The sequence below is a fragment of the Vipera ursinii genome, assembly GCF_947247035.1.
Source record: "Vipera ursinii genome assembly, chromosome: 1".
NCBI classification, from domain to species: domain Eukaryota; kingdom Metazoa; phylum Chordata; class Lepidosauria; order Squamata; family Viperidae; genus Vipera; species Vipera ursinii.
The window spans coordinates 359,369,910-359,382,137 of NC_139512.1; the positions used below are offsets into that span (position 1 = coordinate 359,369,910).

Sequence of the window (12,228 nt, forward strand, 5' to 3'; positions counted from 1 at the left end):
CTTAGGGAGCAGCGCAGCAGGCCAAGGGTATCCTCCCCCCCCAGCTCACGTGCTCCCAATGTAAGTGAATATTTGATGGAGGGATTAAAAACCGAATGGCAATTAAAGGTCTTTTGCAGTTGGATGCTATAGCAACCTTGGTGCCACTTGGCAAAGGGCAGGGCATTAATATTTCAGAGAATAAATAATAGATAACGGGGGGGGGGCTGGTCGGCCTTGATCCTGCTCTTCTTCCGCAGAATTCGGGAATAGGATGCCCGGGAGACAGCCTGGGAGGGCGGCAGCTGGTGCGAGATGGAGGGAGGAGTGGGGGGGTCTCCCTGGGGGGGGCACCACAGCTGGCTAATGGGGGAGTGAGGACCTGGCTGTGGGTCTAGGGAGGGAGGACTGCCCAGGAGAGCAGAAGGGGGGAGCTAGTCCAGGTTCCTTACATCTTCTGCCAGGGCTACCAGGATGCGGCCTTGATCCACCCTGGGACTGGGAGGAGCTCCGGCTGGCTTTAGGGCCCAGGGGAGGCCAGTGGGCCTGGGCAAGGGGCAGCCCAGCCCTCCCCTTTCAGGGCCTGGGGGGCGGGGGGGCCCGGAGCTCCGCTCACCCTCTGGCCCTTTTCTCCTCCTTGCAGGGCGAAGCCTGGAGCTGTGCCTGGTCCTGCTGGCCTTGGCCATCCCAGCCTCCCAGGGCTGCCCCACTGACTGCATCTGCTACCCGTCGCCCATGACGGTCAGCTGCCAGTCGCACCGCTTCCTGACCATCCCGGAGGGGATCCCGGCGGACAGCGAGCGCATCTTCCTGCAGAACAACCAGATCTCGCTGCTGCTGCGTGGCCACTTCGGCCCCTCCACCGTCACCCTCTGGGTCTACTCCAACAACCTCACCTTCGTCGACCCCCTGGCCTTCCGCGGCTTCTCCCGCCTGGAGGAGCTGGACCTGGGTGACAACCGGCACCTGCGGGAGCTGGCGGCCGAGACCTTCCAGGGACTGGCCCACCTTCACGCGCTGCACCTGTACAAGTGCGGCCTGAGCGCCCTGCCCGACGGGCTCTTCCGGGGCCTGCACAGCCTGCAGTACCTCTACCTTCAGGACAACCGGCTGGACTACCTGCAGGAGGACCTCTTCGTGGACCTGGCCAACCTGAGCCACCTCTTCCTGCACGGCAACCGACTCCGGAGCCTCCAGCCGGCCACCTTCCGGGGCCTGGTCGGCCTGGACCGGCTGCTGCTGCACCAGAACCGGCTGCAGAGCGTCCACCGGCTGGCCTTCCGCGACCTGCGCCAGCTGACCTTGCTCTTCCTCTTCAACAACAGCCTCGCAGAGCTGCCGGGCGAGGCCCTGGCGCCCCTGGCCGCCCTGGAGTACCTGCGCCTCAACGGGAACCCCTGGAGCTGCGGCTGCCGGGCCCGCTCGCTCTGGGACTGGCTGCGCCGCTTCCGGGGCTCCAGCTCCGCCGTCCTCTGCGAGGGCCCCCAGCCCCTCCATGGCCAGGACCTGAAGGCCCTGCCGGCCGACACCTTCCGGGGCTGCTCGACCTCGGAGTCCCTGCACCAGACCCACGGGCCCCGGCTGCCCCCCAGGGACCACCCGCCCCTCCTCTCTCCCGCAGAAGGGGGGGAGGGCGCAGTGGGGGGGCACGGCATCCAGTCCGGGCAGCGCCCGGGGCCCCGGAAGAGCCTGAAGAACTGCACCAAGAGCCGCAACCGGAGCAGCGGGCCGGCTTCCCTGGGCCCCTGGAAGAGTGCCGAGGAGGGGCAGGACCTGAAGCACAAGCCCCACCTGGGCCTGCTGCCCAAGCCGAAGGGCAAATGCCACCGGCCCCCGGTGCTGCCCCCCAGCGGGGTCCAGCAGGCTGCGGGAGGGGGCCGGAGTTCTGGGGCCCGGGCCGGGCTGACCCTCCCGGCTGCCGTTCTCCTATGGACCCTGGCCCGGGTGGTGATCTTCCGCTGACCGGGCTTACGTGGAGCCACGCTGACCCTCCGCTCTTGAGCACCGGGACGTCGTCTTTTCCCCCCTGGGGAGGGCTTGCTGTGTGGGGCGGGCCCTGCCACCGGGCCTTCCCCCAGTCCAGCCGGCTGATGTCCGTGGCTGACCAAGCGTGGCATTGCTCGGTTGGGACTGTCCCGTGCCCTGGCTGCGAATGGCACGGGTGGTTAGGAGCCCTGCCAGGAAGGCGAGGACATCCCTAACGTCCCCAGCCAGGCCTGGAGGGGCAATTCCTGAGCAGGGCTGCTGGCTCTGCCCCTTCCTGGCCTGGAGACCCCAGAGAAGACCCCAGCCGCAGCCTCGCCCCATGACCAGCCGGAAGGACGCCCTCTGCTGTTTCAACTTCAGCAGGCCGGGGCTTCCAATGGGCGGGAGGACCCCCCTCTCCCCCCTTGCTCAGGATACTTCACCACCCCTGGGGTGAAAGACCAGCTGCCGGCCAAGCCCTCCGGGCCCACAGGAAGCCGGGCGGGCTGACTGGGCAGAGGGGGAATCTGGAAAAACTTCTTGACTGAAGGGTGTGTCCGTTCTTTTGTAACCTCTGTGTTCACGCATAAAGTAAAACCCGTGCACAGGTCCCCGTCCTCCTTGGCCACACGTGTCTTGCGTGAAGCGCGCAGACGGCAGGGATGAAACCCGGCACTCGGGACAGGCGGGAGGCGGAAATGAGGTTTTGCGGGTGTTAGGGGGCCTGCTTCAGTGACTGGCTGTCCCGTGGGCGGGGGAGAGGTGGGAATCTTGGAGCCCCCCCAGCACGAAATGGTCTCTGTGCTTCTCCCTCCCTGTGCGAGAGGTATTTGACCATCTCTTGGGGTCAAAAGTCATGGAGAGGGGGAGGAAGGGACCCCTCGGGGAAATCTGAAATTATTCACAATCTGCATTCTGGGAGGATGGTCTTGAGCTTCTGGGGGGGGGGGATGCTGAGAGTGGCTGGAGGCCATTAGGCATGTTGGTCTGGGGCTTTTCCTAGTTGGTGACTAACGGGGAGGGGGGCAGCCGGAGCCTTTGAATTGTGGTCGGCTGGGCAGCAGCACACAGCCACAGGCAGGCCAAGCCAAGCCATGTCCAACTTGGGGCAGGGGTGAGGCCGGTCTTGCACACCTCCTCTGAGACCCTCCCACCCTTTCTCGTAGCACTGGATGCTTCCCAACCCCCCTGCCCTGGGCAAGCGGGACCCTCGGGACCCTCGCCACCAGAGGGAACAAAGCACCTGCCTGAAACAGCTACAGCTGCTGCCTCCGGGGCTCCCCGCCCTGCCCTCCTCCTCCCAGCAGCTCCAGCCCGTCTGTGTCCACATGGGGTGGGGGCAAAGAGGGAGGGAGGGGGCAACATGCTTTGTTTACATCCTACAGTGGGCCCGCCAGCCACATAGACAACACAACAAACGCAGCAGCAAGGGAGCAGAGGAAGCCGAGGAGAAAAGACCGTGGGGGTCCCAGACTGGAAGCCTGTCTCCCCCCCCGGGGCACAGCGAGCAAGCGGGGGACCCACTGGGCACGGGGGGGCCTCTGCAGCAGCGGCTGGCTCTTTCGCAGACGAGTCTGGAAGTGGGGCAGGGAGGGAGGGAGGTGAGCTCTGGCTGGGGGTCAGTTTGTGGGGCTTCAGCTTCAGGGGAGCATGTAAAGGAGTGGGGGTCCCTGAGGTGGGTGGGGCTCTCCCTCCCCTTTCAGTTGGTCTGCGGCCTTGGGCATCCTCTCTTACGTTTGAGGACCCCGGGGGGTCTTGGGCCCTTGCCTCACCTCCCACACTCTGGGCCCCCCCTCTGTGTGCCAAGTTGGAGGGCTGCTTTCCCCAGACCCACAAGGCGTCCACTGGGCCCTGTGAGGAGCCCGGCAGCAGCTGAGACTGGCCGGCCTCGTCCCCAGGACCGGCCCAGCACCTGAACCCTGAGCGGGGAGCTGGGATGGGCACAGAGGCCTCTAACGGGCTTTGCCCGGGTGCGAATCACTCCTCTTGGGAGCAGGAGAACCGATTTATGCCAGCGGGAGGGGCAAGAGGATCTTCCCCCAACCTGGCCAGAGAGCGGGAACTGCGCCATCAATGTGACCCCAGAGACTCTGTCACTAAAAGATGTTCCTCTCCACGAAGGAAAACAAACCTCTAGTCCTCACCAAACAGAGATTGTGTTTATTATGAACTTAAGCTAGAATATACTTTGGTTTTGGTCTGCAAAAGATTATAGGTGAGCCCTACTAGCTGGCTCTGTCAATAAACCATGTTTTAATGAAGCCATTAACGGGGCGCCTCTCGCCAGGTGTGTATTTCCCCTTGAGGTACAGCGGGGGGGGAGGGGGGAGGCCTGCACATATGTGTGGGGAAGGTGAAAAGCAGGTCCTGCTGTGATCATCATCCTGAGCACAACAGCTGGAAGCAGTTTTCAGCGGGGGGGGGGGTGTTTCAGCCCAATCAGTTGCCAGCCCAGCCCAGCCTGGCTCAGCGGGCAGCAGGAGACAGCCATGCTCACCGGCTCAGGTGGCATTCAGGAGCCCACCTGGCCCCCGGGGGGGGCCTTGCCCAGGGGGCGTGGCACAGTGGGTCCTGCCTGGACCAGCCAGAGTGGGAGACGTGGCTTGGCAGGGCGTGGCAACTGGCGACAGGAGCCAGGTGTGTGGATGAGGGTGCCCAGGAGGGCCGAAGAGTAAAAAACCCGGCTTCAGGTGGGGTGGAAGGAAGGTCCTGAGAGCTGCAGAGAAGGAATAAAACACACGTCAGGATTGGTCTCACCTTGGCTGTTCATCCGGAAGGAGCGATCCAGAGGTTGGAACTACTTGCATTTTACGTTTTCACAAATGGAAGGAAAACCAGGGAACACTTTGGAGAAAAATTGTGCAACGCTCAGAATAAACCAGGTCTGGGGAAAATTGTGCAAGGGCAAAGGAGTGACCCGTGGCCAGAAGACAGATTGGCCTCTGCTGAGCCCATCTTTGGTTGCAGTGGGTGAAGACCAAGGGGCGCAACGGCCTTTCCCGGAGGAGGTGAAGAAGCAGGTGCAGAAATGTTTGGTAAAAACCCCCTAAGGGTTAGGGAGAAGCCCTGCTCAGGAGGGGGGGGGGCTGTTTATCGCCGTGATCCTGGGGTGCCTGCCCTACAAGAGAGAAGGACCCCACTTGATGGGAAAATGAAGATTCTTGTAGTATTGGGGGGCCACAAGGCAGGGCTGGCCAGTTCTGGGGAAGATGGGCAGGTCCCGGGCCCCTTCCTTTCTTGGGAATATTTCCATTTTTACCATTAGGCAAAATGGATCTTTGGGGGGGGGGCAGTAAAGCTCTGAAGTCCCCAGCAGATGAGGAGAAGAGGGTTCCGCAGTGGGGCTTCTCTGGGGCTAGGCAGGATGGTGGAGGGCTTCCTTTGGGGTCAGGGGGGTTGACTGGAAGATGAGGCAGAAAGTGGAACCCGGTGGGCCTTGGCCGTATCCAGAAGACTCGGGGGGGGGAGTTGTGGGTCTTGCAGTCTCCATTTTGTTTACTAGGTTTATTTTTTCCACTACAAATATCTGGTCAGGAATTAATTTCCGCCAAAGAGTGAAAACAGCCATGTGGTGGAGTGTACTTATGCTCACTCTTTCCAGGGGAGAGTGAATGGAACAACAACAGCAGCAACAACAACACCCTACTGACCTGGGAGGTATTCCATGCATTCCTCCGCTGGCCTCAGGGGTCACAGCTGAGCTCCAAAATCATTGGCTTTTTGAAGCCTTGGTCTGCAGAGACAAGGAAACGGGGATGTTCGGTTTTGGAAAAGGTTCCAGACCAAGGATGTTTGTGGGTCTGGGGAGGGAGGGGGAGGGGAAAGGCTGGGCCTGGGGGGAGGAGGGGGAAGCTAATGGTGGTGTGTGTGTGGGGGGGGAGATTCCAGCTTTGCTCTCTCTATCCTGCAAAGCCGGCCTGCGCTCCCTCTAGGTCAGGGGTAGGCAACCTTGGCTCTTTTATGACTCGTGGACTTCAACTCCCAGAATTCCTGAGCCAGCCAGGCTGAGGGGAAAGGGAGAGGTTTCCAAGCTGAGCCACGCTGGCTCAGGAATTCTGGGAGTTGAAGTCCACGAGTCATAAAAGACCCAAGGTTGCCTACCCCTGCTGTAGGACATCATTTTGCTTGCCATTACAGGTAGTCCTCGACTTACAAAAGTAGATCAGGGGTAGGCAACCTTGGCTCTTTTATGACTCGTGGACTTCAACTCCCAGAATTCCTGAGCCATAGCTGGCTCAGGAATTCTGGGAGTTGAAGTCCACGAATCATAAAAGAGCCACAGTTGCCTACCCCAGCTCTAGGTCTAGGTTTGAGTTCTGCTGAACTGTGGCTGATTCAGAGCAGTCAGGCAGAACTTGCAGCGCATGATGGCTTGTTCCAGAATCATAGGTTTAGAGCAGGGATCAGCAACCTGAAACAGTGAAAGAGCCACTCGGAACCGGTTCCCTCACAAAAGGAAAAACTGGGAGCCGCCAAAAATGTGTGCACATGCGCGTACATGCGCGCATGCGCAGAACAGGGTTTGACTGGAGCCAAGGCGAGATATGCACCTACCCTGCATATTTGAATTGATTGGTTGAACTTTTTTAGTCCCACTTTTTTCTTTTTTTGGACTGCACATGTCAGAGGACTGGGAGCTGCAGGAGACGGCTGAAAGAGCCGCATGCGGCTCCAGAGCCGCGGGTTGCAGACCTGTGGTTTAGAGGAACTTCATCTAGACCAGGGATCTCCAAACACGGGAGTTGAAGTCCACAAGTCTTAAAAGTTGCCCAGGTCGAGAAACCCTGGACAAAGGGACCCTTCTGGATCCCTTCCAATTATATCATTCATGACTGGCTGGGGAATTCTGGAAATTGAAGATTTATTTATTTATTTATTTATTTATTTATTTATTTATTTAGTTATATTTATATACCGCCCTATTCCCTGAGGACTCAGGGCGGTTTACAGGGAATTAAAAGTCCAAAATACAAAAATTAAGAACAAATTAAAAAGTATTAAATTAACCCTGTAGTCAGTTAAAAAGAACCCCAAATTAAAAATTCTTCCTCAGTCTGGGCCCGATAGCTGAAAAAGCCAGGTCTTCAGGCCCCGGCGGAATGATCGGAGGTCGGGGGCAGTCCTCAGCTCCACCGGCAGCTGGTTCCAGAGGGCAGGCGCCCCCACTGAGAAGGCCCTATCCCTGGGTGTCACCCGCCGGCAATCTCTCACCGGCGGAACCCTGAGCAGACCCTCCCTGTGGGAGCGCACTGGGCGAAGGGCGTTTGATGCCGGCAGCAGGTGTTCCCTCAAATATCCCGGACCCAGGCCATGTAGGGCTTTATAGGTGATAACCAGCACCTTGAATTTCACCCGGAGGGCAACCGGAAGCCAATGCAGCTCGCGGAGTAGAGGTGTTACATGGGAGTATCGGGAAACCCCCATTACAACTCACGCGGCCGCATTCTGCACCAGTTGAAGCCTCCGAGTGGTCTTCAAGGGCAGCCCCATGTAGAGAGCGTTACAGTAGTCCAAACGGGAGGTCACAAGCGCATGAGTGACTGTGCGTAGGGCGTCTCAGTCCAGATAGGGACGCAACTGGCGCACCAGGCGAACCTGTGCAAAAGCCCCCCTGGTCACGGCTCCTATGTGATCTTCAAAATTGAGCCGTGAATCCAGGAGGACGCCCAAGTTGCGAGCCCTATCAACGGGGGGTAACACCTCACCCCCCATCATTAGAGGTGGAATAACATGGTTAACCCGAGACGCCGATATGCACAGCCACTCGGTCTTGGCGGGATTGAGACGAAGCCTGTTTCTCCCCATCCAGACCTGAACCGCCTCCAGGCACCGGGACATCACGGAGAGGGCATCACTGGGTTGGTTCGGGGTGGAAAGAAAAAGTTGGGTATCATCAGCATACTGGTGATACCCCACCCCAAAACCACGAATGATCTCGCCCAGCGGCTTCATGTAGATGTTGAACAGGAGAGGTGAGAGAACCGACCCCTGAGGAACTCCACAAATGAGAGACCTCGGGGCGGATCTCTGCCCTCCTGTCAACACCGACTGCGAGCGGCCCCGGAGGTAGGAGGAGAACCACCGTAGAACGGTGCCTCCCACTCCCAACCCCCTGAGACGCCGCAGCAGGATACCATGGTCGATGGTATCAAAAGCCGCTGAGAGATCTAATAGGACCAGGACAGAGGAGCAACCCCTGTCCCTAGCCCTCCAGAGATCATTCACCAGTGCGACCAATGCCGTCTCCGTGCTGTGTCCGGGCCTGAAGCCCGATTGGTACGGGTCCAGATAATCAGTTTCCTCCAGGAACAGAGGGAGCTGATGCGCCACCACACTCTCAACAACCTTCGCCAGAAAGCGAAGGTTGGAGACTGGACGATAGTTGTTTAAAACAGCCGGGTCCAAAGCAGGCTTCTTGAGGAGGGGTCTCACCACCGCCTCCTTCAGGGCGGCAGGGAAGACACCCTCCTTCAAAGAAGCAGTTATTACTGCATGGAACCAGCCTCGTGTTCCCTCCCGAGCCGCATAAGCTAGCCAGGAGGGGCACGGATCCAACAAACAGGTGGTGGAGCTCAGTCTCCCCATGATCCTGTCCACATCATCAGGGGAAACAGGGTCGAACTCAGTCCAGATAACATGCTCAAGACCGCCTGATTCCTCCACATCAGACTCTGCCCAGTCAGAGTCCAGGCCGGTCCGGATCCGAGCGATTTTGTCCGCCAGATGATGACTAAACTCCTCGGCTCGTCCCTGCAAGGGATCCTCTCTCACCTCCTGATTAAGGAGGGAGCGAGTCACCCTAAACAGGGCGGCCGGGCGATTATCTGCGGATGCGACAAGGGCGGCAAAGTAGTTAGACTTCGCCGTCCTTATCGCCGCAAGATAAGACCTTATAAAGGTTCTTAACTGCAATCGGTCGGATTCGGATCGGCTGGATCTCCAACCGCTCTCTAGACCTCGTCTCCGACGCTTCATCTCCCGGAGCTCCACAGAGAACCATGGGGCCCAACGGGATCTGCGCCGAGTCAGAGGTCGCATGGGTACAACGCAGTCGAGTGCCCTGGTGGCAGCCGTTTCCCAGGCCTCCACCAGAGCATCGACTGGGCTGTGGGTAAGGGTGATAGGTATCGGCCCAAGCGCCCTCTGGAACCGGTCCGGGTCCATTAGACGCCTGGGGCGGAACCACCTGGTCGGTTCCGCCGCTCAGCGGCGGGGGATGGCATGACGGAAAACCAGCCTCAGGAGGTAATGATCTGACCATGACAGAGGGGTGATGGATGGAGAACCCCCTCCCAGATCATCCAACCACTGTCCAGACAGGAACACCAGGTCGAGAGTATGATCCCCCTCGTGAGTAGGGCCCTCAATAACCTGGGTCAGGCCCATGGCTGTCATGGAAGCCATGAACTCCCGAGCTAACTCCGACGACCCCCCCAGTGATGGGAGGTTGAAGTCACCCAGGACTATAAGCCTGGGGAACTCCACCGCCAACCCTGAGAGGGTGTCGAGCAGCTCAGGTAGGGCTGTTGCCACACAGCTGGGCGCCAGGTATGTAAGCAACAAGCCCAACTGAACCCGAGGACCACATCTCAAGAGGAGGGATTCACTCCCGGCCATCTGGACAATGGTGGCCTCCCGAGGACACAAGGTCTCCCGAATAACCACTGCCACCCCACCACCCCTGCCCTGAGCCCGTGGCTGGTGCAGCACCCGGAAACCTGGCGGGCATAACTCGGTGAGAGGCACCCCTCCCTCCGAACCCAACCAAGTTTCCGTGATGCACGCCAGATCCGCATATTCCTCCTCGATCAGATCCCGGATGAGGGGAGCTTTGTTAACTACGGATCTAGCGTTAAAATAGACCAACCTGAGCTCAGGGGCCTGATCACCCTCATCCCCGGGTAAGAAGGTGCTAACCGGAGGGTCGGAGCGCGCCACCGCTCGGAGATAGCGGGGGCGCGATCCCAGATGTTGATATGGCCCTCCGCGCAAACACCTGCTGCCATTCCCTATCGCCGTGGGGATTTGAAGCCCCACCCCCACATTCCCAGAACCAGCAGCCACCTCCCCAGACCCCGTCCCGTCAGGACCTCTAACAGGACCCGACTGAGTGCCGGTTAAAGATGCCAAGCTTAGGGAGCCTGGATCGAGATCAGCTCCTGCTCAGAGTAGGATCTGCTGAAGCCTTTCAAATACCTGTTTGAAAACTTCTTGTGAAGGGAATTCCATCGCCCCTCCCCCTCCCCCCATGGTTGCCTGGCCCACAGCTCCCGCAGCCAAGAAGGCCTTGTGGGCCTCACCCCCTGGCTTTGCTTCCACCCTCTGGGGCAGCCTAGAATAGGCCCACTATCTTCCCTGGATGACAGCCCTTTCAAAGCTTGTAAGGCTGCTATGGCCTCTCCCCTGGGTCTTTGCAGGCTAAACGTACCCAGACAATTTCGTTTTCCTCTCTAAGGACGGTTTCCAGACCCATGGCCCTCTGGGGAACCTCCTTTTGAACTTGCTCCAGTTGCTACGCTCTGCTTCAAAGTGGGGTGCCCAGAACTAGGGGACACACTGCCCAGGGCAGAATGGAAGGAAACGGGCACTTCCGTTCTCTAGATTGTCCTATTAATGCAACTCAAAATGCTTTGGGCCTTTTTAGTAGTTTTCCCCCATTGCTGGTTCTGATTAGACTGACAGGGATTCCCGGATTGGCTTTGCCAGCCACGTTGCCTTCCTCCCGTGTCTCCCAGGTTTTTCTGCCAGATGCGGGCAGCTTCACCCACCGCCTCTGGGCCCAGAGGAAGGGTCACGAATGGGGTGCTTTTTAAACAACAGAGAAATGGGGAAAAGGCCCACAAAGGTAAAAATACACTCATTATCAAAGAAAAGAAAAAATGAATAAAAAGAATGGCTGCTTAGTGAATGTGAAGTGAGTAAACGTGAGAGACTAAATAAATAAAACCCTGAGAGGACACAGTGCAAAGGGGACCCACGTGTTCATATTCACACAGGTGCTTTGCTCTCTTTTCTCCTGGGCATCTTGTGTTTCAGCCCCTCTACACCTCCGTCTCGTTTCCTTGGAGGACCGGCGTTGCCCACAGAGGACTGCTCCGATTTGTGTAACACAGCTAGCCCGGGGGTGACAATTTTGTCTTCTGAGTCAGGACAGTTGGGTGCTCTGCTAAAGCACCTGGTCTCCTCCGGATGTTTCGGGTGGCCCCCAAACATTCGTTCATTTATTTCAAACAATTCTCTAACTGCTCAACTCTGGGCACCTCCCAATCAAAAGGACAAAAGCCATATTAAAACTATAAAAAATAAACACATTAAAAACAAAAAAAATTGGCACCAAGTCATACTTCTGGTTTTCAGTCATTGCATCTTATCCCAGGGCTGGGGAGGAAAGCCGGGTCTTCGGAACTCGATGGAAAGCCAGCACAGAGGAGGAGGAGGAGGGCTCAGGGTGTTCCACGGGGGTGGGGTGGGGTGGGGTGGCAGGTAAGAGCAGGCGTCCTGCTGTAGCTGGGATCAGATGGCAATATTTAGAAAGAAGCTAGGCTGGTCTGCTAGGAGGGGCTGGCCTGGCCTTGCAGCAACCGGTCGGCCCAACAGAGGGTCCAGAGGTCCCCCCCACCCCTGCTGCTGCTTCTGGGCCGCTGCGTTCCTCCTGCAGGCCTCCTCAGAGAGCAGGAAGGCCGTGAGCCGCAGCCTTCTGGCCGGGCATCTCCCTGCATCCACAGCGGAAAGGGACCCAGAGGCTGTGGGCCTGGTCCAAGGCGGTCTTCTTGACTCCATAGCCACCGGGTTGGGGGCTGCCGGTCACCTGGCCCGCAGCCCCCTCCGGCCCCAGTCTTGACCCTGGCTGGGTGGGAGGGAGGGAAGGGATGCCCAGTCACGGCAGGGAGGGCGGCCTCTGCCCAAGCCGGTGCATCCGCAGGTGCCCAGGTGCTCTTCCTCCCATAAAGCTGTGGGGGCTCCTTGCTGCTCTCGGAGCTGTCCGGTTGCCAGACGGGGGGGGCAGAGGGGGGCCGTGCATAATTTGGGGCGGCGTCCCTCATTCCGGAGTGAAACCATCGGAGGCCCAGGCCGGGGACGCGGGCAGCCCAGCTGGACCGAGCGGGGCTCCAGGTAGTCGGGGCGCGCCCAGAAGAGCCGCTGGCTTCGCCCTGGCCCGGACTCGGTCCTAGCCGCCCGCCAGGCCCCTTTGCCGCCCCGGAGAGCGGGGAGCCCCCAGGCCGCGGCTCCCACGGGGCTAGGAGGCAGGCCGGGGGGGGGCGAGAAGGCTTGGCGGCGGCTACC

General features: G+C 59.2%; 1 protein-coding gene and 1 long non-coding RNA gene across 4 annotated transcripts in view; one reads left to right on the forward strand and one right to left on the reverse strand.

Moving 5' to 3' along the window:
- RTN4RL1 (reticulon 4 receptor like 1) overlaps nt 1–2,547 on the forward strand; it is a 34,777-nt gene extending 32,230 nt beyond the window's left edge. For all 3 annotated transcript variants that reach the window (XM_083379795.1, XM_083379796.1, XM_083379797.1), the window contains exon 2: nt 623–2,547. In XM_083379795.1, coding sequence (XP_083235921.1) covers nt 623–1,941 — 1,319 coding nt within the window. In that variant the 3' untranslated portion in view covers nt 1,942–2,547. The remainder of the gene's footprint in view (nt 1–622) is intronic.
- Nucleotides 2,548–3,571: 1,024 nt separating this feature from the next.
- LOC310632890 lies at nt 3,572–11,926 on the reverse strand. The gene is made up of 3 exons (XR_014490931.1): nt 11,289–11,926; nt 5,595–5,677; nt 3,572–4,660 (listed from the first exon to the last, which is right to left on the reverse strand). It is a non-coding gene; the product is annotated as an uncharacterized lncRNA (long non-coding RNA).
- Between the last annotated feature and the right edge of the window lie 302 nt (nt 11,927–12,228).